At 41.3% G+C, this 27,339-nt stretch overlaps 1 protein-coding gene across 2 annotated transcripts in view; it reads right to left on the bottom strand.

Annotated features, from left to right (window-relative positions):
• The window catches only part of PDE1C (phosphodiesterase 1C), a 261,988-nt gene that overhangs the window by 203,735 nt on the left and 30,914 nt on the right, over positions 1 to 27,339 (bottom strand). For both annotated transcript variants that reach the window (XM_063129811.1, XM_063129819.1), the window contains exons 2-3: positions 22,557 to 22,607; positions 18,527 to 18,698 (exon numbers count right to left, since the gene is read on the bottom strand). In XM_063129811.1, the coding sequence (XP_062985881.1) occupies positions 18,527 to 18,698; positions 22,557 to 22,607 (223 nt within the window). The remainder of the gene's footprint in view (positions 1 to 18,526; positions 18,699 to 22,556; positions 22,608 to 27,339) is intronic.

Genomic DNA, 27,339 nt, shown 5'->3' with positions numbered 1-27,339 from the left:
TTGCAGCTGCTACCTAGATCACAGGGTAAAACTCCTTGACATCACTGATAGGGAAAATAACAAAGACAATTTACTTTAACAATAACATAGGAATTGACTGGAAGAGGAAAAAATAGGCACGATGGGTGCTACACCCTCCCTGTTTAACACCTTAACCCTCTTCAATGAGCAATAGTGTGGCACCTACTAAGCTAAGGTTAGCTCTTTGCCAGCATTTTGATGCTGAAATAATTGTTCTTGAGGTTGAAATCATTTCAAGCAAACAAGAATATTAAGCTCTTGCTCGCTCGCTCTTACATTCTCCTTTTTAAAACTTCCACGGAGAAAACCTTTGGGTTATCTGCTATCCCTCTCTCAGATAAAGTTTCCATACCATCCCACCCACCCCAATCCATACACCTGTTACGTTGCCACAAAACTCTGAAAAAAAAATCACATTGAATATTGTGGTTCAATAACCTCCAAAACCTGATCCAAAATCTGCCATGCTTTTGACAAATTTGCTTATGCGTCATACTTGCATTAATGAACATGAGGTATTTTCATAATATCTATATTCCCACACTACTTTAACCTTTCAACACACACACACCTTATTATGATGAAGAAAGCCTGCACGATGCTATCTCGTTATATTTTTAATGAGTTGGATTTGGGTTAGTCACACTTAAAGTAGACCCATTGAAATCAACAGGACTTGGGTTAGGACTTAGCCCAATGTTTTGTCAACCATCCATATTGTCACAATACTTTCTTTTCCAAGAAGCCATCTTCAATGCTCAAGAACTAAGAGCAACCTTAAGACTGCAAAACCCATCATATAGTGCACAGGAGCATGCAAGCTTTGGGTTTGTAGGCACATTAGGAAATTTGAGAAATTCTTCTGGGCACAACCATAAGTAAAATTTGTCCTTTGTGAGGGGCATGTCTAATCACAAAGGACAATTAACAGCCCAGAGCCATTCATGGGAAATTAAGATGGAAGCAACTAGAAGCTTCCACTTCACTTTAATGCAATCTCAGCTACTAGTAAGAGAATACCAAAAAAAATTAAATAAAGTATTGGGAGGAGTAAGTGTCTGGGTGAGCACATTGATGTAATGTAACTGGAAATAAAACCCATGCTAGATATGTAAAAACTTTTGAAGATCCTTTAAATGAAGCAAGCACTTCACAGTATTGAAGGAATGGTAGAACAAATTCGACCACCCAACATCTGAAGAAGGATAAGGGTTTTATGCAAGATATCACTGTTTAGGAATTTGTATGCAGAATTATAAATGGATTCCCTTTTGGTGGTTTTACACATCTGTAGATCTGATTGTAAGCTGGTCTGTTTGGTTGGGGTGCTGTCTTTTTTTTTTTTAATTACATTTTTAATTATGTTTTTAATGTATTTGTTTTGTGATTATTTTATAATTTCGGTTCTTACTATTGTTAGCTGCCTTGAACACTATTTATTTAGTGGAAAGACAGAGTAGGAACAAAGAAACATAGAACATAGGAAATTGTCTTATATTGGGTCGAACCATTGGTCCATCTCACCCAGTATTGTCAACATCGTCTGATGGAGGCTCTCTGGGTTTTTGTGCAAAAGAGTGTTTTGTTATTTTCAGCCTTACCTGGAGATGTAGGAGATTGCATTTAGGACATTCTGCATGTTTCCCACCTCAATCAGAATGGAGAGGCAGATAAGAATTGTTGTTGTTGTTGTTGTTGTTGTTGTTATCATCTTTGTTGCCCTCCTCTGAACCTCATTCCAGCTTATCTGCATCCTTCTTGAAGTGTGGTACCCAGAATTGGACGCAGTACTCAAGATGAGGCCTGACTAATGCCAAATAGAGGGGAACCAGTACCTCATGGGATTTGGAAGCTATACTTCTATTAATGCAGCCCAAAATAGCATTTGCTGTTTTTGCAGCCACATCACACTGATGGCTCATATTCAACTTATGATCTACAACAATTCCAACATCTTTCTCGCTTGTAGTATTGCTGAGCCAGGTATCCTCCATTTTGTAACTGTGCATTTGGTTTCTTTTTCCCAGATGTAGAACTTGGCATTTATCCCTATTAAATCATTCTGTTGTTTTCAGCTCAGCGCTCCAGCCTATCAAGATTGTTTTGAAGTTTGCTTCTGTCCTCCAGGGTATGAGCTATCCCACCCAATTTTCTGTCATCTGCAAATCTGATAAGCATTCCCTGCAACTCCTCATCCAAGTCATTAATTAAAAAGTTAAAGAGCACTAGGCCCAGGAAAGAGTCCTGTGGTACCCCACCTCCCCCCAGTTCGAGAAGGTACCGTTGATAAGCATTCTTTGAGTCCGATTCTGTAGCCAACTGGTTCTATCTAGACCAGTTTTAGCTAGTTTGCTAATCACAATGTCAGATCATAACCTTTGGCTACAATTATCAGCACAGTTCTGTGGAAGCATATTCTACTGAATTCAAACCTATGTAGGGCTGTTTAGGATTGCAGGCTTAGAATCATAACTCTGTCCCTTTTTTTTAAATGGAAATCGACAATAATCCTATATACGTAATGTATGTTTTTTTTTTCCATTTTCACAATGTATTTTCTGTTCTGTTTATTAATATTCACAATTATATATAATTTACACATTTTTGTTATGTTTGTAGTTAAATAAAACAGCCCTTCTTTCATTGGTTGCAATTTATAATAACAGAGAAGATAAATTAACAGATAAATATTAAGGAAAAAAATCAGAATGATCAAGACTGTTATAAAATATAATAATAGCAAAAGATATAGAAAATGTTTTGTTTGCATGTATTTACAATGTAGATAGATAAATTCTTTAATCAGTGAAGAAGAGAAATTGAATGGTCATTTGCATTTCATCAATTTGTAACATTTATATCCCACCTTTTCTCCAAGGAGCCCAAGATGGCATATGTGATGCTCCATTTAATCCTCTAACAACCCTGTGAGACAGGTTAGGCTGAATGTCAGGGACTGGCCCAAAATCGCCTAGTGAGCTTCATGGCCAAGTGAGGTCTTGAACCTTGACCTCCCAAGTTCCAGTCCAACACACTAACCACTACATTGCACATCATTTTCCTATAAAATTATCTTTATATTTGCACTTAGCTGTCATCTTTAATTGATGTGAGATCTTATCCATATCTTGTCACACTATCCTTGGATACTAGGGGGCTTTTTATTTTTCTGTTTTATTGCAAACCATTTACTCTCACTTTAGCATAAAACAGGCCTTACTCAATGCATCTATCACCGGTGATGAATCCAATGATTAAAAGTGGTGAGGAAGCTTGCGGCCTTTTTTTTTTTTTTTTGGTGGAGTTTAGAAGTACATAAAACAGTAAATTAGAAATAAGAGGCACAATTGATTAAAAAAAAAGCTGCTCACAAATATTAAGCTTCTTCATGATAGGTACATGCTCACTGGTTCATTTCCAGCTCTTTTTTTTATCTCTACTTTGCATGGCACATATGTTAAGTATATGAAAAGAAATACTTGCTTAGTCATTAAAATTGTGTGTGTATGGCTATCTCAAGGTTAAACAGAGAAAGTCTATCTGTGGGCAATTACCATGAGATAGAGGCTGTTCCGGGAACCTTGCCAAGATTCTAAGTTAGGCTCATCACAGCTGTATGTAATGTAGATAAGAATTGTGTAGATGTGTATATAGTTTCTCACTTGTGTAAAATGGAATCTGATCACTGCTTACTGATCACTGCTCTATGATCACTGCTCTCTGTGTATGCCTCAGTGTGCTGATCTAAACTGATCTGAATTAGACTGCACAGAAGCCTGAAGGAAATAAACCAGCTCTGCTGTGTAAGACCAGCGTGATGTGTGTTTGTTTCTGAGCACAAACAGAGTTCCAGAAAGAGAAAAGTTCTGGCAATAACCCAACAACATAGACCTATTTTAAGATTTTGTGACCTGACATTACTTATTGCATTTTAATGCTAATAGTGAGCATGATCCAGCCAAAGTTAAATATTTTAATCTGTAATCCGATGCCCACTGGGAATAAAACCCATTGAACTCAATGGGACTTACGTCTGAGTAGACATGTATAAGATTGTGATGTTAAAGTCCTATTCCCAGTAATATTAATGGAACTCGGAATCAATGTACTGCCCTCCTGGGACTGTCCCACTTAGGAATGCAAGTGGGGAAGTATGTTCTGGCATGGGACAGATGGGGGAGGCCTAAACCCTGCACATAGAAGCTTTACCTAAATTAGAAGTTTGGGATACAACATGTCTTCCTGACATGCTTCTTTTTCATGCACAGGGAATTTGTTATATGGGGTAGGTTCAAATATGTAACATCTCACAGCGAAGTAGTACAGTCCATGTGCTTTTCTTGAATCTGTAGATCAGCCATGATGGATAAAAATCAATGATTTTTTTAAAAAATTAAAAAATCGGATTTTTATTTAAATTGGATTTTTTTTATTTAAATTGGATTTTTTTATTTAAATCGGATTTTTTTATTTAAATCGGATTTTTTTAAGAAAATGCTTTTTGAGGAAAAATCTATCTAAAGATAGTTTTCTATTTAAGATATATTATAGTCCAAAGGTTATTCAACATGAAATAAAGATTAGTTTTTAATTATGTAGCATGAGGCTGTTTAATTTTTTTGGTAAATGAATTCCATTCACAATGTCATGCTCTTCCAGAGGTTTTGGTAAGATTATTTTTCTCCTTCCAATAAAGTACAGCAGAAAAGTTGTCCAAATATGAATGATTAACCTATTAAACTGGAGATAGTTCACTTCGCAAATAGTTCACCTGCGTTCCTCCAATTTTAAAAACTTTATCTGAATAGAAATGATTTCATAAAGAAACTAAGAGGAAACTTTTAAAAATATCTTGGTTAAACACTACAAATGAAAGCATTTCAAATCACTTGTATTTATCCTGGTATGTTGTACTGAAGGGGTCAGGGCTGGAATAAATTCAGTGGATGGACTCATATGGGATCCAAGATTTTGACAGCTCATGTTTCCTCCATATGACAAAACAAAGGCCACTGTTCCAACAATTCCATGTGAATAAAAACTTATAAGCCCTACTAGGAGAGCCTGCATATGGCAAATACAGAACTTATAAGGTATTTCCTCCGTACCAACACATTTTATTTTGTAGGTACAGACTAAATGTACTAGCAGCTTAGCTTTACTAGCCTTATCATCTCTTCTGATCAGAAAGAAGAGATTTATTTATTTTCACACAGGGACTGCTGTATTCTTGATCTTGTACATGCTTTGGTGGTCCTTTTTAGCTGAAGACCAGGGTAAAAATTTTTAAATAATATTAATGTATGCAAACGTTACTGCTCACTCCCTGGGGTGTATTCCACCCTATTCCCTTCCTCTTGGAGGGGGCTATAACATTTCTTCAGGCTTCCACGCCCCTACATTTTATCATCTTGTATTTTATGGTTTTAATTGTTGTGAAACACTCAGAGAACTTCAGCTATTGGGTGATATAAAAATGTAATAAATAAATAAATAAATATCAATAAATAAAAACCTTCTGGTTTTGCTTCTTACTTGAAGTTTCAAAAATATTTATTTATTTATTTATTTATTACATTTTTATACTGCCCAATTGCCAAAGCTATTCACAAGGCAGTTCACAAAAAAATAGGAAGGTTGCCAAGCACCAAAGAGGCAATAGTACGTAGCTAGTGTCTTGCATTCAGCTCAGCGGACCAAGTTTTGTGCAGGGTTAGTCAAGACTGTAAACCAGTACCAGGAAATTTGTTCAGGTCACATTTTAATGCGAACTTACCTAATTTCATACTTTTGAACCAATACAAGAATCAAAACCCAGTTATCCTTCCAAATGTGCACTTCTCTGAATTCCGTAATGGAATTCTCCGACCAAAAAATGTGAGTAAGCATGTGTATATTAGGGGGAGGTAGTAGAAATAATGCTTAAAAGTGTGTTATATTAGGAAAATGTCTTGCTTAAAATGTGTATATATTAATAGTTCTTCCTACATTTTACTCTGTTTAAAGGTCAGACAGAGTAAGACATTTTAAAGACACTTAAAAGGAATTTCAGCTTAATTGTTAAAACGGAAACTTCTGAAAAGTAATCTCTGACCTCAAAGATTTTACTAAGACTTGCTTCTATTTAGGACTGACTTATCGTCAGTGCTGTGGTCCAAAAACAGAGTCACTGAAACTAAATCGAGAATCTTTCTCAGACGCATATTGGGTATCACCAATCAATGATAACCCTGTGACATACTTGGCAAGCCAACTCTAATTCCAATGTCAGTTCCTGGTTTGGGGATGGAGTGGGCTTGAACAAGATGCTCTCAAGGGATCCCCCCCTGCCAGAGTGCACCCACCTCCTCCTTGCCCCTATTGCCAGCCATTTGCTTGCCTTCCTCTGGGCCCAATCTCCACCACCTTCGAGAGAGAAATAATTTTATTTCTTACTGCCTCTCCATTTTGAACAAAGCAGGGAACAGGAGTAAGTAAAAAATATATAAAATACTGATTAAAAACATAATATACATTGTTAAAACATCCTAAAAACATCCTAAAAGCATACTAAAAGCATCCTAAAACTGCAGGTTAGCATGCTGTCCGAACCCAGGACATTTTCCACAGAGTGTCTTGTTCACCATGCAGTGTGGCTTATTTTTCTCAAACAATGTGGTAAACAAGCCACATTACATGGTTAATAAGCCACCCTGTGGAAAATGTCCTGGGTTCAGACAACATGCTACCCCACAGTTCAACAAACAATCCACAATTCAACAATAACCCACACTCAATCAGGAACATAGGAAAGTGTAATGAGTCAGACTCTTATTTATTTATTTATTTATTTAGAATATTTATATACCACTCCTCATTGAAAAAATTTCGGAGCGGTGTACAAGGTAAAATGAAAATAAAAACAGAATAAAACAGTTAAAACAAAATTTAAAAAGAAGCAAAAAACAACAACACAGAAATCCAAGGCTGCATGTTAAAGAAAGGCTTCTTGGAATAAAGATGTTTTCAGGAGGCGCCGAAAGGAGTACAAGGTTGGAGCCTGTCTGACCTCCAGGGGCAGGGAATTCCACAGGAGGGGCGCCACCATGCTGAAGGCTCTTCCCCTGGTGGATTCCAATTGGAGGATGGATCTAGGTGGAACCACCAGGAGCAGGCCCTCGGATGACCCCGGTACTGTTGACTATGATTAGAAGCTGCACTCTAGAGGCCCAGACAGGATTCTTTCCTAGCCCTTTCTAGAGATGCCTTTGATTGAACCAGATTGACAAGAATATGGTAACCTAAACTCAGGCTTACATTGTTCAGTGTGACTATTCACTCCAATCTCAGAGTAGCTGCAACATTTATCATGGCTGCATAACAAGCTGGCACAGAATTAGATTTTACATTTAACAAAGAAAGTTCAAGAGGGAAGGCACAATAAAGCAAAACGAGCCATTTTTATTGTGATAAATTGATTTCATTCCAGCCCACAAAATACATCTATCTGGATTAAATAATCAGAAAAGCAAAAGCAGCCGTTACATGCAATCTGATGCCCACGTAACATGTCAGTTCTCTGACTTAATAAAAAGTAGCCATGCTGCTCCTGCTAGGTTCATCTATCTATGTTTTCATCTAGAGCAGTCTTCCTAAGCCAAGTGCTCTCCAAATGTTTTGGACTGCAACTCCCATTAGACCCCAGCCAGCATGGTTGTAGTCCAAAATATCTGGAGGGCACTACATTGGGGAAGGCTGATCTATAGTAATGGGGAGTGGGGAACAAAGATGTATAGATGGGCTGTCAGACCGCTGTTATTTTACTGCTATGATGTGGGCAAGAAATCAGTACTGGGGGCAGAGATGCAATTGCAATAATTTCCCTAAAAGCTGCTTTGAATAACGTGGAGAAATGGAGTTCAATTTTTTTTAAAAAAAAAAAACACCTGTAAAATAAATTAAACTTCAGAGTTGGCTGGGAGTGACAGTATCTCTTTCTAACTGAGCGGGGGACTGAACTGCCCATTCACCCCTCTTTGTTTTCATTTTAAAAATTGTATCTGCCCATTTCCCATATAAGATGAAAAGCAAGTGGGGAACAGAACGAGGCAGCAGAGGAGGATGCGAGTGGGGGATTGAACTGCCCATTCACCCCTTTTTGTGTTCATTTTAAATGCTCCATTTTAATTCAACATCAAAATGGTGGGAAGGAATGAGGCAGCCAGAGGACACGGTAGGTGGGAAGCCAGGGTATCACCCAATCACTTTGTCCTACCCTCAAAGCTCTGCCCACATGTCAAAATGCGATTTAACTCCCCCAAAGACACAAAACCATAACGCGGTGCAAACTCAGATGTGATCTAAAAGTCGCGGTAAATCACGAATGCGCATATGCACATTATCGCATTAAAAACCCGGTGCTACAGCTGCGTCATGTGTCCTGAAACACGACTATGCACATTTAGGTTGGGATAAACAAGCCGTAGACAAGCCCCTGGTTTCAGTATATTCACAATACGGTTCACCACTTCAAACTGCTACTCTGAGTTGTTACATGATTATTTGCAAACTTAGCCAATTAGCTAACCATGAGAAGCAAGGTGGGGAGATTACACACTATTACGTGATGTTTTTCAGGAAAAAAATGAACTTGTAAACTTACCTGAATTGAAGTGCAAATTGGTTTGTTTGTTCCCTCATGATAATCTTGTGCATTGCCAGCTAACACTTTGACTGGCTAATAGTAGCACATGAAAACGTTGGGGGCCAAACCTGTTTACTTTAGAAAAGATCTGTCTCAAGGTCCCGCGACACAGGCAGCTCCTCTACGTTTGGCTCAGTGGGCTTCAAGGGATCCTCTGAAGAGGAATCCACCAGAGTGGTCCTGACAGACATATACTTTCATCACACCTGAATAGAGCTTTGGCCTTCCAGTTACCTTAAAAAAAAACCTAGCCTTTGAAGGCAAGAGGGAAGCCTCAGTGCAGGAAGTTAAATGCCTCTAACTATCTTTTTGTTGTACATAAAGTATTAGGGGTGTCACAAGCATTCGACCAAAGCACTTGTCGAACCCAAGTACCCTTGTTCAAAGGTCTGCAGACAGGGTGAAGTATCTGCTGCAACCTCCCCCTTCCCCCATCCCCTGAGAGCCAGCGACTTACGAGAGCTGGGGTTGGTGGGGGTAGTGGGGGAGAAGGCTATGGAGGCTAGCAGCGCAACAGGATTACTAATCCCAGAATCTCCCATGGGAAATTGATATATTGAGCTCCATCCGATAAGCGTTTTATTGCACACTCATTACTGGGTACTCACAGATTTCTCGGAAGTCCCTCACATGACGTTGTCTGCCTCTCGCACGCCTTCCACCCCTTCTGGCTTTCCTTGCACCACAAGAAAAACCAGAAAAAGTCCGGTCGCTGCTCTCTCCTGCTGTGTGTGGGAGAAGCAGCATGATTACAACGCCCGACTGAATGGGCCTCGTGCTCCTTGTTTACTCCCTGTTTTCAAACAGGAAGTAACTGAGCAACGATGGAGAAGCGACGGTAGCCAGCGTTTCTTCCTAGGTGTGATGGAGCTTTACATGCCATGTGCTCGTCTGACTCTGAAGCAGCTGCACTCTAAGTCAAGCTACTTAAACAGCAGAATTGTGCAATACAACTCTTCCTGGACTGTACCATTTCAGGTTCTTGACATCATCTCCTCCACATTGTTCCAATCCCATCTCTAGCAGGAAAAAAAAAGCCTATGGAATGCCCACTCAATCAGAGTCTAGGAAGCACCCACCGCCTCTGCTTCCTTCCAGCTGGTATAGGTTAGTGACTGTGCCCTTGGTATAAGGAGAACCGGGAAGCAGCGGTATTTGAATCAAACACTCACACAGGCTCAACCTCTTTGGGGGCATGCAGCCGAATGTTTGTGCATTGCTATAATCAATATTATTTGAAACAGAAAGGTAAGTTAATACTACAATCACTATTTTAAGCATTATACCTATTAACACAGTTTATCCATCAAAGGTTTAAAGTTGCAAGTATTTGTCAAACAATGCATCAGTTTAGATTTAGGCAATATTTTATGAAATATTATGCCAGATCCCAATTTAATTCCAGATTACTAATGGATTCAACACAGTTGACTCTGTCTTATACAAATGTATATCTGGCCCAGTGACCATTCACAGATATTTTCTATCATCTCTCTAATTGGTAAAGCATTGCTGGCATTTGGAATAATAATATTAACAGCATTGTTAAGTCATTAAGGAAATGGAGAAGCTTTCCAAAGGATGTTTTTAATAAGAATCCAATATCACCAAGCTTTCATCTTCAGAATGAATTTAAAATAGTGCCCAAGAAAAACATTATTGGAAATTAGATCTGAACTAATTATCATTACATTTTAGTTAGGATTAAAGAAAATGGTTCTTTTTGGATCCATGTTTCAGATTTCAGTGGTGGCATATCCATATGATCCCACTGACCTATTCTTTGCCTGTATTCAAGATTCAGAAAGTATTCAAAGTTGTGCATCAGAGATCCAGAATAAATGACCCACATTTGAATTGAAATCATACATTGAACCAGCCACATCCAAAACTACAGGTTAGTTTCAAGCTTGCTAGATATACCTTGTCTAAGTCCCAGCAGTTCCTACTAGAAAGTGCACAGATACACCTTTCCCCAAATCACCATTCAGTGGCAGCATCCCAGTTAGTCATTCAGCCCTGCCCAGCCCCACATTCATAGATACTGCAAATGCCCTAGATAAAGCCACAAAACAGAGGGACAAATACTTGGGACAACTCTCCGCATAGCAGCCATGGCTTGAAGGCAACCTTCCAGCAACAAGTTCAATGCTGTGGATAGTCAGAAAATGGATTTGTAGCTACCAGCCCTGCAAGGGTCAAGTGACTCAAAATATAACTAGCAGACTCTCCATTCAAAACAATTTACATAAAATCTATCATGTAGAGTATGACACAGAACCATTTAGATATTCTCTTTGTTCCTGTTGTCTTATCAGTTTCACTCCAAATTACAGTTTAGCAAAGATATAATAAGAAATTTATCTGAAGTTAATCTGTCATTTCCAACCGCCCCACCCACCCCCCATCACTCTGAAGTTGCTGTCAGAATGAGAAATCTTTTGTTCTCTCTCTAGAAAATAAAATCACAAAGGAATTAAGTTTAATAGATTTTTTAAAAACCATTTTCTGGAACTGCATTTTGAAGCGAAGTTTAATTATATTCCTATGCCACACAAGCCAAAATGCTAAATGACTTCGTCTGAATACAGCAAAAGAACCCCAAAGGGCCATCAAGTTTTTGAGTGATTAATTCCACATTGGGCAACTTTTCTGCATCCTGCTGGGGGAAATTGCAAAGAACATAAAGGCACTCAGCTCTGTTGCTGTGTCCTGCCCGTTGTTTGTTTATTTTAAATGGTAATGCCGTCTTTCAGTTTAAAAAACTCCCAGGGCAGCTCACAATAATATATCTATATCTATAGTAAATAGAGTAAAAACCAGCATTTTATTTATTGAGTTATTTCTTTATTACATGAATAGCCTACATTTCCTTCAAGTTGATCAGAGTTTACCTGGGGGGAATCCGCACGTCGTTCTCAGGGTGCTTCCATCCGCCCCCAGTGCACCCTGAAAACGATCGTGTAACTTGCCTGTAAAAGAGACGAGGAAGAAGCGTCCTTGCTGGTGCCACCCACAGACCTCCTCGCCAGCCAGCTCGGAGAGCTCAGCAGAAGAAGGCGGGGTGGAGAGCGGAAGAAGCTCTCCACTCCGCCTTCTTCCCCTGAGCTCTCCGTCCCAGCCAGCGAGGAGGTCTGTGGGTGGCGCCGGCGGCGCCGGCAAGGACGCTTCTTCCTCGTCTCTTTTACAGGCAAGTTACACGATCGTTTTCAGGGTGCACTGGGGGCGGATGGAAGTGCCCTGAGAACGATGTGCGGATTCCCCCCAGGTTCTTCCTCTCCCCCATCTTCTTTTCACAATAGTCCTGTGAGGAAGGTTGGGCTGAGGTACAGAAAGAATGTGAGTGGCCCAACATCATCCAGTGAGCTCCATGGCTGAGTGGAGATTTGAACTCAGATATCCTTGATCCTAGCCCAACCCTCTAACCACTGCACACCACAGAGAATAAAATCAGCCAAACCAATAAAACCATCAATTAAAACTGGCATTGGTGATATGCTGGGGCAGGGGTAAATGAGAAAGGGGTTGCCTGGTGTTGGAATAGCAGCAGATTTGGTGCCAGGTGAGCCTCCTGGGTGAAGGGCGGTCCACATACAGGACGCCATAATCTAAAAAGACTTCCCCCATATCTCTTCAGATGACTAGGGGACTCAGAAGGGGATAACCACTGCTGCCTCATTCAAGTTGATCCTCAAAACTCTCCCATGCACCATTGAAACAAACAAGGTTGCAGAGTTAAGGGAACATCCTAAGAACACAATGTGCATGAACACTTTAATCCTAATTTAAGTGAAACACTGGACACTCATCAGGCACTTATCTGCGTAAGATTCCGCACAGCACCGCACCACATTTGTAGCACTATCAACTCATGCACCACTCACACTACAGGGATCTCTGGTCTGGAGAGAAGTCACCTGGGTGTGTAAATGCTGGATTTTTGGACTAGCTCAGCCTTTGCCAACCTGGTGCCCTCCAGATGTGTTAGACCGCAACTCCTATCATACCTGGCCAGCATGGTTGGGAATGATAGGAGTTGCAGTCCCACACATCTGGAAGGCACCAGGTTAGGGCAGGCTGGGTTGGTGTATGGTTTAAGAATGATAAGAACATTAGAAGAGCCCTGCTGGATCAGACCAAGAGTCCATCTAGTCCAGCATTCTGTTCACACAGTGACCAACTAGCTTCCCGTGGGAAACCCACAAACAGGATTTGAGTACAACAACACCCTCCCATCCATGTTCCCCAGCAACTGGTGTACATAGGCATACTGCCTCTGATACCGGAAGAAGCATATAGCCATCAGGTCTAGTAGCCATTGGTAGGCTTATCCTCTATTCATTTGTCCAATTCTCTTTTAAAGCCATCCAAATTGGTGACCACCACATCTTACAATAGTGAATTCCATAGTTTAACTATGCGCTCTGTGAAGAAGTACTTCCTTTTATCTGTCCTGAATCTCCCATCAATCCTTTAAATGTGACCCTTGGCGATTTGAAACATTTTCGCACCTAAGTGCCATTTACATACCCGGTGTCTCTTTTAAAATTGGGTCTTAGTACATTACAAATGAAATATCAGTCTGTCCCAACTGTTTTATTTATTAAAAGCATTTTACCCCTCCTTTCAGTCTAGATACTCTGTTGGCAGTAAGAAATGCATTTCATTTAAACCAACCATACTAAAGGAACAATTAAAATCATTTCAACCACTTGACCTATAAGACCCAGATTACACAGCTTTATACAGAGAGGAGCACAGGAGATTGGAGGTCCATGACTCTGTGGCCAGGCAATACAAATAATACTAACAATACTAATGGCTTCCTGCTCCATTTCATTTCCTGTCTGCAGCACATACATGCAAATGGAAATTTGAGAAGCAACATGTCTTTCAGGGATTGAAGGTAAAAACCACTCCTGCATTAGGAAGAGAGCGTGCGCTCGGACAAATGTGCCGAATTCTTCCTGCCTAATAGCGAGAATGATGACTAATACGGGAATGTGCAGCTAAATGCTTCATTAACAGGATAAAACCCCATCGTCGTCATATACAGCATTACCAGCCCACGCATAACCCCTCTTTTTCACTGCACAAATGCAAGTTAATGCACTATGCTTCCAGCAGCCAGAAGAAATAAAACTGCCAAGCATCCAGTGTTCTTGAAGAGGGAGGGGAGGTCTGACCTGGTCCCAAAATTCCTGCACCTCTCAACACTTCTCCTGAGCAATGGGCATGACAAATTCTGGTCCATGGTTCTTCTTTCTTCATTGCAACAAGAAGAGAACAGAGTGGCATGTTTGAGGCCGGAGCTGAATTGAGAACTTGTACGGTGCTGGGAGCAGTAAAGCAGGCAGGCATCATTACTGTGAAGAGTGCCCTTTCTTAGGAGAAAGGCAGGTTTGGTTTGGTTTGGTTTGCTTTTTAGGAGCCAGGTTGGAGGGAGAGATAGTGTGATCTGAATGCGACAGCAAAAGGAGAAATCCTGTACTTATCAGTGCAAATAAAGGAAGTAGAGCCAGTGTGGTGTAATGGCTAAGGCGTTGGACTGGGAGTTGGGAGATCCGGGTTCTAGTTCCCTCTCGACCATGGAAACCCACTGGGTGACTTTGGGCCAGACACAGACTTTCAACCCAACCTACCTCGCAGGGTTGTTGTTGTGAGAATAACATGGAGGGGAGGAGGATTATATTGGGTTCCTTGGAAGAAAAAAGGCGGGATATAAATGTAATAAATAAATAAATAATAAATAAATCACACAAGAGACAGGAACCGAGCAATTTCTCACTCTCTTCAGCAGCTCAACCTTACTCAACAAGCCCAGTTTTTAAGGCACTAGAGGCAACTGGGCTCCTAGATTTTTGCTAGGGTGGCCACTTATGAATTAAAAAAAAAGAAGAAATGTATCACCCAAAAAGAGAGAGAGATAGAGAGAAAGACACTGAGTTGTATATGATAATTTATATGTATAGAGGCAAAAGTAGAAATCATTAATATAATTCAAACAGAAATACAATTCATCTCACTGTATTTCCAATTTAAATTATAAAAATGATTTCTACACAGATGATCTGTGTCCCTGCCTGTTCAGTCTGGTGCCCAAGTGCTTAAGTGTTGATGGGCTACAGTTCTCATGGTTCTTTTATTTTTAAACTGGAATTGGACAGGACAGCCCTTCGATTAGAGGACGCCTTCGAATAGAGGACAGTCCTCTGGCAGCCCTTCAAGAGAGGACTGCCCTCTGTAAAAGAGGACACCTGGCCACCCTACTGTGTGCACTCCTAATGGTGATGATCAATCATTTATATGGCACACCCATGTTGCAGAGGAACATAAAGAACATTCTAAATTGTGGCAGTGGGAAGCACAACAGAAGGTGGGTAAAGGAGAGACAAGAGTAACAAGGCATAGATTCCTACTTGGAAAAGTGCAAAAAGCAATGGAGATTGAGGATGTCATGAAAAGGACCTGCAAACTTCTGTGAGTAACCAATCCGAAGCATGCAATAAATCCCTCGTGTGAATAAATTCTTAAACTCTGACAATGCAGACTTCATGACTTCAACATCAAGTCAGCCTTTCTCTCTCCCCCCAACCCTATTTCATTTTTGTAACATCTTGCCTGATGAAGAGGTCTGTAGATCTCAAAAGCTTGTCCACAACTGTGTGCATATTTTGTTAGACTCAATAATGGTTTGGCCTGACTGTGGATTTTTTTTACTTTTTCTTATAGACCAGCACAGTTTACTGTTTTATGTGTAACTTCCAAATAAAAGTGACTCTTAAAAGAAAAGAAAATACATTGGTGTAGCCATATTACAACATTACAGTGGTGTCTTGATCCAGTGCAGAAAGTACTTCAGGAATCAAACTGTCATGTTCTTGTACATCCGACATTTCTCTGACCTTTCCGCAGTGTGCCAAAAGCGTAGATGCATTTTCCATTGTTGCTTTGCGCCCTCTAGTGGAGCTTTAATTCTGCACTTTTAAATGAACTCTTTGGAATTTCCTGTGCTAATCTGAAGCAGTCAAAAACATGCTGCCGTTGATAGGCTAGAATGAGACATTGTGGCCAACTAGCTTCTTTATTATTATTATTTTTAAAAAAACACCCTGCCATGGCTTATCTACTGCAAAGCTGTATCAGGAATGGGCAGGGCTGTTCCAAGACATTTTGCTGCCTGAGGTGAAGGATAAAATGGCACGCACGCATGCACGCACACACAGAGTTCCAAATACAGAAGTTGACCAGAATTAAAATTGAATTTTGCTTCAGCATTGGCAATGCAACAGCATCCTCCACCACACCTGAGACCAGCAAGGTAGCTTAAGGAGTGCAGGGTAGGCCCCGTGGCATCTAGAACACTGTTCTCCAACACTTCATTGCTGCTTCCCCAGAAACTGCTACCAGAAGGAAACTGCCTCATTTTGCGTAATAGTAGATCTTAAGGATATAGGGCGGGAGACAAATGTTTTAAATAAATAAATAAATAATATTCAGGGTCATACTGCCTCTAAACATGGAGGTAGGTTATTGCCACTATGAGTATTCGTCATTGATGATTGAGAGATCATTATAGTTGCTATGTGAAGTCGGAAACCACAGATTTGCAATATTGGTAATTAAAGTGTATCACAAATAGACACAGACACATATTTTGAATGTGTTCCATCACATGTCCTAATGCTAATGCTGATCATGGAACACTCCACATACATGTGCAGTAGGCTAGTGACCAATGTACAGAGGTCAGTGGAATGAATTAGCAATGAGTTATTAAAGGAACAGCCTTTGCTACACACATGACAAAAGACTTATCACAAGTATGTGCAGTTTATAAAAGCGACTGAAACACAAACACCTTCAAAATAATTTGACTATTTGAAATCCTCTTACATTTTGGTCCCTTTGGCTCAAAGATTCAGAATTTTTTTTGTTGAATACCTAGAATTCTGCAGATATGCAAATTATGACTCTCCTAAATATTACTCACCAGGGCTCCCCAATGTAGTGCCGACAGGCACCTTACTACCTGTGGTAACCTCCAATGGCAAAGCTCTCTGTTGCCTGTCCCCTTCACACACACAAAAATGGAAACCTTGGGAAATGTTATGGCAGTCTTCCTTTCTAGTCTCTAGCCTTACTCTTTTTCTCCTCCCTGCTCCTTTCCCTTGCTATTTTACCCTCTCTCCCAGCCTGGAGACTTACTATTTCCATGACAGCCATTTTGTGGTGGTGCCCACAGCAGTTTCTGAAATTCCCAAATGTGCTCACGGGTCCAAAAAGGTTGGGGACCGCTGTTGTAGAGAGCAGGATAAAGAGACTCTCCAAATTTACATAATGATGTAGTTCTATGATAACATTCATCAAGAAATCAGATACCCTTAAAAATATATATACTGCTAGAACACTGGATCTGGGAAATGATTTACAACCAAGAGGGGATTCTTAACTCAGCACTCCACAGCATTTGTTCTGACGTTACTAAAATGCAACCACTGGATTCTCATATGAATCTATTAAGTAAAATCTTACTGTGGTGTAGCGACATCAACATTAGCCTTCCCTCATGTTTTGGCCTATAACTGCCATCATCCCTGACCACTGGCCATGCTGTCTGGGGCTGATGGGTACTGTAGTCTGAAATATGTAGAAAGTTCCAAGTTAGGGAAGACTGGCTTAAATGAAACCTTAAGGCAAAGTAGTTGCTTGCTCAAACTGACTTTAGCAAGGAACTGAAGGAAGCAAAAATAAGTGGCAGAGAAGAATAGAAAGCTCTGGTGCAGTGCAGTGCAAACATAAAGATCAACCAGATGTTAGGGCTTACATACAACCAGGCCAGGGAGGCTACTAAATTCACTGCTTTATGAACATTATTTGCTCACCTCAATCTAGGTTAGAAGTTGGCCACATGCATCAACATTAGAGAGCTTCGGCTATTGGGCGGTATAAAAATGCAATAAATAAATAAACAAACATCAGCGCTGAAGTGTCACTCAATGTCATAAGTAATAATGGTTCATTTTTTTAAAAAAACTGTTAATAATCAAACAATTGATGGCATAAAATGTCTGAATATTTTGTGCAGCTCAAGAGAGTAATCAAGACCAAGAGAGTAATGATCGATTTCTTGTTTTGTCAGTATAGCACTACAGTATATCATGTGATTTTTAAGGGAAAAAATATTTATGAAATTGGGGGGGGGAACTGATACCAAAATGAAATCCATGTATAAAAAGGCAATAAAAATGCATCTGAGGGCCAGAAAAAGGCTATTACCAGACCAAAAAAAAACCCCACCATCTTGTAGGACAATGTAATACCCATCATTATAAAACTGACAGTATTTCTGATCTGAAATTTTCTATAAGAAATCTATTGTTCCAGTAGTTCAAGAGCTTTTCCCATTGCTTTTTAAATGGTATTACCATGTTGTCCCTTTGTGTACATCAAGCATGCTATTAGTTTGAGTGTGATCTTAACAGGACAGATCTTCCTATAACAATAATCTAGTGAGGGTATCCTTGAACTTTCCCAGGGTGGGGTTACATGCTTATGATGATACCAGTTATCCTTCAAATGCTAAATTTCACATGAAAAGTGCATGATTTGCTAGCCTTCTGGCATTTGTATCTTCCTAGGTTACAACCTAAGAAAAAGGTCAGCAGTCATATTTAGTATGCCAGTCTTTCTTCACTCCTTTTGGAAGGGTATTGGGGGAATTGTTTGCTATACTGGTTACCAAACCCAGCCCCAAAATGTCAGTATTTGAACAGTTAAGAAAAATCAAGCTTAATAAATGCATATCTATATCCATCAAACCTGAATGAGGTTTTCACTAGTGCGTCAGGACTCTCCACAGGGGGTAGCTCATCTGCTAAGATTTCTTCAGGAGGCCTTGGGTCATGGATGATAGTTGGTTTCTGTTTTTCCTTAAGATTTCCCGTAAGCCCACCAATAATGGTACTCCACAGGCAATTCTGAGATTTTGATCCTGGAGAAGATGAGAGATGTTATTAAATCAATATGCGAATTCATCTTTTCTGAAGACTAAAGAAGGACAGTAACCATGCAGAATTTGACCATGCAGTATTCCAGCCGATCACTACCTACAGGCTCAATATTAAGCCGAGGAAAAGAAATCAGCTCTATAAAATTATATGATTCCCTGACTGGGTTCACACAACACGCTAACACATCATGGGTTATTGTGTTGTCTGAATGCAGTGCATCACAGTGCATTTTTGACAAAGTGGATTATCGTGTTGTCTGAATGCAGTGCGTTTTTCGCAGGGTGGCTTGTTAACTGTGCAATGTGGTTTATTTTTCTTGATCAAGCCACCTTGAGAAGCCATGGCTTGTTGTTGGATTGTTCAGGGTGGTTAACAAGCCACACTGCATGGTTAACGAGCAACCCTGTGGAAAACACTCAGCATTCAGGCGAAATGATAACCCATCCTATAAAAAAAGCACAACATTGAGACAACATGATAACCCATCCTGCGCTGCTGGCAGAGAACACAATAGCCCACAGTTCAACAACAACCCACACTGAATGGTTTAGTGCGTTATGTGAAAGAAAGGAAAGGAACCTCTCGTGCAAGTGCTGAGTCATTACTGACTCTTGGAGGGACGCCAGCTTTCGCTGACGTTTTCTTGGTAGGCCTTATAGCGGGGTGGTTTTCCGTTGCCTTCCCCGGCCGTGAACCTTCTCTATATTATGCCAATGTTACCTAGGTTGCCTGGTATCCTCTGTTGCACTTCCTTAACTATTAAAGTATAGAGATAATGCATGAATATTGTATCTTTCTAACAAGTCTCCTAACAAGTTAGGAGATAACTTCCTTTCAGTTAGTAGTTCACAAGCACTTTTGATGGGTCCATGCAACTCTCTTTCCTATTTACAGCAGGGATAACACAAGTTATACATTTACATAAATCAAACCATGGCTTGGAAAATCATATACAAAAATAGCTTGTGAAGTACATTAAAAGAAAAAAAAAGAAGCATCTGACAGCCTTCTGCAAAAAGACATGAAAACTGCAACTTAGAAATTCCACGTGAGCTTTAAAAATGTGAAATTTAGCTGGTGCTGCTGCTGCTTTTAGGACGAACATGTGCTGCATCTGAGATAATTTTACTTTGCTCTCCCAGAGGGACTGCCTTCCACTGCTGCAATTACCATTCATGCTTTTTGCTTGAGTTAATGCTCAGCATTTCACAAAGCTTCTCTCGTAATGGAAGTGAATGGAAAAGACATCTCTGGAAGCTGAGATTTATCACTGACATCCCTGCACATCAACACAAATGCTCAACGTTGATCTGGTATTAGCTCTTCCACTTAGAGCCCAAGTGGAATAACTTAACTGTTAGACATCTCATATTGCAAACCTTGAGGGAGGGGGAGGATTTCATCCCAGGAAGAAGACAGATGACAAACTGAGGACCTTGAAGGGTTCACCATCTCTACTGAGAAGCGACCCATGGTTTTTACATGTAAGGAATTGTGGGGAAAGGCTTCCAGTAAGTGACGGGGGAGAGGGGGCTGTGTGTTTTGAAATAGACTTGAACCTTGGTGTGTCTTTTTCTAGAAATTAAGCACTAGGTTCTTCTGTGCTTTAGAAGCTTTGAATCCTTATGGAAGATAATCACAATGAAATGAATCCCATTAAATCCTTCTGCATTTAATTGTCCACAAAACTTGGAGTGCCTTCTTTTCTTTTCTTTTCTTTTCTTTTCTTTTCTTTTCTTTTCTTTTCTTTTTGTCAGCTTTTGGTTTTCAGCAAATGTGAATCAGTAACTCCCTAATGGAATTTAATAGCCATAGGACAATATCCAGAGAACCCTTTGAGGCATACTTAAGTGCTTACACTATTAGCAGGTCTTTTGACATTATCGCCCTCATGCTACATAATGATGTCCCCAAATTTCAACAACAAAAAATTCCTTTGATTGTGAGTGGCTGATGTTCAGAAATGAAAAGGGGGAAAACTGTGTAAGTGGAGCAAATCCGCTGTTTATTTGCATTGCAGCTAAGTCTACAGCATGCAAAATGTGATTACAGTGCCATCATGTGATTATATGGGAATACTGCATCTAAGATATACCCAGAGCATATTTCTTTCTAAGAAGATTTTCAGACGGGCAGAAAATCATGTTTTCTTACCGTCACTCTGCTTCCTGGTTCTCTTCCACAATAGGGATGTGCAGAATCACACAGGGAAGAAAGGGGAAGAAAGCAGCGACCACGTGGCTCATTCAGTTTAGTGGGACAGTGCCCTCTAGTGGGCATTTTATAGCTCAACTTCTCCTACACACGGCAGGAAAGATCACTATAGCATAGAAAAGTCGGATTTTGTGGTCTTATTTTGTGACAGAAAAAAGAGCAGGAAACACACAGGAGGATCACTGTGTCATCAAAATGACCTGCAAACAACCATGAGGGGCCAAAATGACCACTTGTCGTCAAAACAACCTGCAAACAACAGTTCATCTGAAGAAGCTCTAAGTGTTTAAATCTACATACTTACTGATTCTTTACTAAGCTTGAAGTGAGCATGCCAATTAGCATGCCACTTACGCATCACCCAAAAAGCAGGAAATACATTGCCAAAAAAGAGGACAACAGAAGGTTCTTCAAGTCCACCTAATTCTCTCCCTTCTTAGGGTTCTTTATCTTTAAACATGTCTTGGACTGGGCAGCCCTTTAAATAGAGGACATCTGCAAATAGAGGACTGTTCTCTCATAGTCTTTCAAATAGAAGATTGCCCTTTCTAAAATAGGAGACATGGCCACCCCATTGCAAATAGTGTCTAGGGGAGGTGACATCCAGGGAAGACCGCGGTTTCTCCAGCCAGAGCTGGTGTGAAGGGTAGGCATGGTTGGGCATTTGCCAAGGGCTCACACCCCATCATGGTCCCACTATCAAGAGGCCCCTGAACCTGTTCCTCCTCTTCATCATCGCAACCTACTTGTTCACCTGCCTCTCGCTCTGGCTTACACAATGTCAGTGGTGGGAGTGAGTTGGAGGAGCAGTAGATGCCACTGCCTACTTATTCACTGCCTGTCTGTCAAGCAAGCAATTGGTGGAAATGATGAGAGAGAGGAGGAGGAGCGACAGCAGCTAGTGTCATGTCTAGCCCTGCTCCCCCTGGTTTGGAAGAAGGTGTTTCAGGTAATCAATCAGAATCAGATTCTGAAGTAGAGGAGTCGGCACCAGACACAGGCCAGCCTCTACCAGTGGGGGAGAAAGCTCTCACGGTTTCTTCACAAGCTGGTGGAGTGCTCTCTTCTTCGGAAGAATGTTGGCTTCTCACTGACTGTATATTATTTGCAATTGACGAGATAAGCTATGGATAGAGTTCACCATCAGCTGCTGAAGAAACCGTGAGAACTTTCTCCCCACTGGTACAGGCTGGCCTGTGTCTAGCACCGACTCCTCTACTTCAGAATCTGATTCTGATTGATTACCTGAAACACCTTCTTCCAAACCAGGGAGAACAGGGCTAGACATGACAGCTAGTGACAATGGCAGTGAGAAGGTAAACTCATTGAGGGAGGGGGTCAATTGCCTAAGGGCCCTCCAAAGTCTGGAGCTGGCACTGCTGCCAGTGATGGAGGCATCTTGCAGAAAGATCTCACCTGAAGGCAGAAAGGAGGAAAGAAAAGAACAGAAATATCCAGGAGAAGGAAGATAAGCTGTTCACTTGCCACAGCTAGCTTCCCGCAATCTGCATTCAGGAGAAAGGCTTTTCTTCCAGGACATAGGGCTTGGCTTCAAGGAAGCCTGTAGTCAAAGTGCATTTCTTTGTAACATTCGGAAATGAAATCAACAAGACTAAAACACTTACGAGCGAATCGTGCAAGTGGCCGAGCGTTCTTGTCACCAGTCTCATTCGCAACTGAAAGAGAAAGTACAACTCATTAAAATGCATATACTTTAAGCAATGTCAAGCTATACTTCACTTTCTATCCAACCGGCTGATGGTAGTGAGCATTTTTGTAATGCAATCCTATACATATTTATTCAGAAATCTCATTGAGGTAAATAGGACTTACTCCCAGGCAAATGGGTACAGGATTGCAGCCTCACAACACAATCCTCTATGTGTCTACTCAGAGCAAAGTCCCACTGTGTTCACTGGGGCTTAATCTCACGTAAATTGGTACAAGATTGTAGCCTAGTTCTTCTCTTCCAATTAAAATCTGTGTGGCCTTATTTGCTAACCTGAAACTCATTCTTTCAAAAACGTTTGCAGGAACGTGCCACCATCTCCTCATTGTTGTTTATGTTTTGATTTGTTTCCCTATGGACCAAGCAAACATATTGTTACATGCTCCCCAAGGGGGTAGCACTATTTTTATTTGCTACTTTTATAGCACACATCCAAGTAGTTCAAGGCAGAGTACACAGTTCTTCTTGCTCCATTTTATCTCACGACAACCCTGTGAGGCAGTTTAGGTTGATAGAGGAAGATTGGCCCAAGTTCACCCAGTGAGTTTCATGGCCACATGAGTTTTTGAACCTGGGTCTCCCTGGCCTTAATCCAGCCTTCTCCAACCCAGTCATTCAAGATGTGTTGGCCTGGCTATGTAAATTGGGAATAATGGGATTTGTAATTCAACACATTTGGAAGACACCAGGTTGGGGGAGATAGCCCTAATCCAACACTCAACCACTACACCATGCTGTCTCTCTTCCTTTGGGAAGAGAGATCACGGATAACTCCCCTTCCTCCTCCGGTTTAGCTAGACTGGGTGCCACTTTCCTCAGACCGAGCGCTTTCTCCATGCACAACATTCCAGAGAAACCATCTCCTAGGAATTAGTTCTCATTGAGAGACCTCCATTGACCATTAAAGACCACTAAGTAGTCATTCTATTCCAGAGATGGGCAACTTGTGGCTCTCCAGATGTTTGGGCTTATAACTTCCATCAGCCCTAGCTAGGATAACCAAGAGTGAGGTATCATGGAGGGCCACGCATTGCCCACCCCTGTTCTAATCCATTAACTTTCTTTTGTCCAAACCCCAGACTCATTCATACCAATAAGAACTCACTATACCATAATAGCCAACAGGAAACCACCTGTGGTTGTAATGCCTTACGGACACTCAGGCCCCTTCCACACGCCGTACTGAAGGCGCATGCATGCGCCCCCAGTACGACCCCAAAACGATGGTGTAGACGGCAGCTGAAGAGATGGAGGCGGCGACAGCTGGGGAACCGGCCGCGTCCTTGCCGCCGCCACCACCGCCGCCCCCCTGCTGCCAGGGTAAGAGCGACCCGGGTCTGAGAGCTCGGCTTCCGCTTCCGCCGAGCTCTCCAACCCAGGTGGCTCTTTCTCCGGCAGCAGGAGGCCGGCGGGGAGTTGGGCTCGGCAGCAAGGACTCACCAGCGAAGCCACCGAGCCCTGGAAACTTTTCGCCGCTGCTGCCGCCGCCTCTTCCTCCGTCTCTTCTGAACAGGTGTCTACACTAGGAGTTTCAAGGCGCCCTGAAGCGTCTTCAGGGCGCCCCGACGACTGTGTGTAGACAGGCCCTCAGTATAGCAAAGCCTTCATCAGCCTGGTGCCTTCCAGATGTTTTGGCCTACAACTCCCATTATCGCTGCCCATTGGTTGTGCTGACTGGAACTGATGAGAGTTGTCATCCACAACATCTGGAGGGCAACATCTTGGAGAAACTCCAATCTACCAGAAAAGTAGTAGATGTCAGATTGGCTTCATCTATGATACAGCTCAATGATCTGTTAACACTTTCCTTCTCTTCCCAGTTCTCTGCCAAATTTTCAGCCAACCACTCTTGCTGTGCATTTAAGAATCTATAGCCATCAGTAGGGATAATGTTGTCTCAGTGCTGTGAAATCTTTGCCTTCTGATTTGTGAACATTAGAATGCTGTTAAAGGCATAAGAGCATGACAGAGTATTTATCCTGGTTAATTGGCAATCCTATTTATTTATTTATTTATTTAATTATTTTTGCCTGATTCTCCAGGTGAGTGATAATCTGTTCCACGGGCACATAGGCCAATATAATAGGGTGACCATATGAAAAGGAGGACAGGGCTCCTGTATCTTTAACAGTTGCATAGAAAAGGCAATTTCAGCAGGTGTCATTTATATATATGGGGAACCTAGTGAAATTCCCTCTTCATCACCACTGTTAAAGCTGCAGGAGCTATAGTGACCAGATTTAAAAGAGGGCAGGGCACCTGCAGCTTTAACTGTTGTGATGAAGAGGAAATTTCGCCAGGTTCTCCATATATACAAATGACACTTGTTGAAATTCCCTTTTCTATGCAACTGTTAAAGATACAGGAGCCCTGTCCTCCTTTTCATATGGTCACCCTAAATATAATATCTTCTTATAATTATCTCTCTTTCTATATTCCCTCACTCAGATTATATGTTCTCAGTTTATATATTAAAATTTGTGCTTTGAAGAAAAATCTAGTTAGAAATGGCAAATGGATTCACCCTTTAAAATCCAGGTCAACTTTTTAAAAAGGTTTGCAGCTATAGTATCAGAAGATCTGTGCCAATTTCCCCAAAATTGCATGTTAAGTGGAAAAGAACATATGGCACTTTTTAGACTATTTGCTTTCTCGTACGCTTATTTAAATCAAATTAATGTGCAAATGTTTTGCGATCCTATGCACATCTACTTAGAAGTAAGTCCAACTAGGTTCAATGAGGCTTACTACCACCAATTTGGATGGCTTTAAAAGGGGGTTGGATATATTCCTGGAGGAGAAGGCTATCAGTGGTTACTAGTTCTGATAGCTATGTGCTACCTCCAGTATTCTAGGCAATATGCCTATAAGCACCAGTAGCTAGGGAATATGGGTGGGAGAGTGGTGTTGCACTGTGTCCTGTTTAGTGGGTCCCTGGCCGATGGCTGCTTGGCCACTGTGTGAACAGAATGCTGGACTAGATGGAGCCTTGGTCTGATCCAGCAGGGTTCTTCTTATGTTCTTATGTCAACACTTCTGGGTCCCTGTCTCAACTATCCTGCCATCAGCCATTTCACTAATAGTGTAGTCAAATGGCCAGAATTTACAGGCCCAGACAGAATTTTGCTGTCTTGGCCTATTACCAACATTGGAAGATAGAAAACAGCGGGAGGGGGAGGGGGGATGGCAATTATCGTCATTCTTTGTACGTCATTCTTGTATGGCTGCCTCTGTAACATGGTGGGCAAGTGTGCACTGCAAATATGGCCTCGTGCACACTGCACTGCTGTGTGGAGTTTCTCTGTAGCTCAATGTGATAGAGCAACTGTTTTGCATGCAGAAGGTCCCAGGTTCAATCCCCAGCATCTCCAGGGGGGTGTCTATATGCTCTGGAAGCCCCAGGGTGGCTCCGAATCCACACTGCATCGGTTATATGATTCAGCTGCCAATTCAGAGCTACCCCGGGGCAAAGAGGCGAAAATCTGCTGCAGAAAAGTCTGCAAGTTTCCCTGACTTTTCTTGCCTGAGAAAGGCCAGCGTGGCTCTTCCTTCGTCTGTCCTCACTCTGGCTCTGCTGTGGGGGCAGAAGGCGACCTCTCATTGGTCACCAGAAGCTGACCTGGCGAGCCTAATGACCACCAGAAAGCCCACACTGCCTCCCCCAGTGGGGATTATTCACCACCACCCTGTACCAGCAAAAATGTGGGGTTTGGTGGAAGAATGGCACCAACTCAGTGCCGTGAAGAGAGCCCTCAGGTAAGGCATGAAAGCTCCTGCCTGAAACCCTGGAGAGCCATAAGTGTCAACAATATTAGACTACTAAATGGACCAGTAGTCTGACTCAGTCTAAAGCTGCCTCCTATGTTCCTATGTTTTCTTTTCTTAACAGTGCTCATTTTTGGCACCACTCTGACCTCCATCTGTAGAACGTCTCCCACACTGAAGATCAAAGATGTAAATTTTCATGCAACGTTTCTATGAAATGTGAAATATCAATACAGTTGTAAATTTAAAAGATCACATGTGGAAAAAAGATGAAATGTACGGTTAATACTAAAGGCTACCAAGAGGTATGAAACTGCAAAGAGCAATCCCTGTATGCAAAGCTGTTGTTGAAATGGAAAATTCTTCTGTCCTTTCTGGAAATAAAAAAATCCGGTGGGGTTTTTATTTCCTCTTCTTTGTCTCCCAAAGGAAGCGGCCAACGACTTTAAACAGCATCAGCATCACATCAGCGCCACAGTGCCAAACGAGAAAATGATTTTACTTCTGACAGCACTGGATATGTTTTTCCTGCTTTTTTCCGGTTGCTAACACCATTTGCTCATTCATTATTTTTTTCTTGAGAATACAGACATTTTTCCCAAACTATTGCAGTCCTGGTTTTTCTCATGTGTCATCCTGGTTATTTAAATAGTTCGTTTCTAGTAATTTTTTGAGCTTCCATTTCCATTGCACCAGAATCTTTTGAGGCCTGAAATGATAAAGCACCATCTCCCCTGATTTGCAGATATGGCCTGTGACATTTTGATTTAATTATTTTTTCCCTATCAGTGGCTATTAGCCATGATTTCTAGATACACCCTCCATGCAGAGTTAATGGCCCCATTCAGAAGACACCTTAAACCATGGCTTTAACCATGATGGTTAAGCCAGAAAGCCTTAGGGCCTTCCTAGAC

The sequence above is a fragment of the Elgaria multicarinata genome, chromosome 1 (assembly GCF_023053635.1).
Source record: "Elgaria multicarinata webbii isolate HBS135686 ecotype San Diego chromosome 1, rElgMul1.1.pri, whole genome shotgun sequence".
Classification (NCBI taxonomy): Eukaryota; Metazoa; Chordata; class Lepidosauria; order Squamata; family Anguidae; genus Elgaria; species Elgaria multicarinata.
Note: the sequence above shows the minus strand (reverse complement) of the source record. Positions and strands in the feature narration are given on the sequence as shown.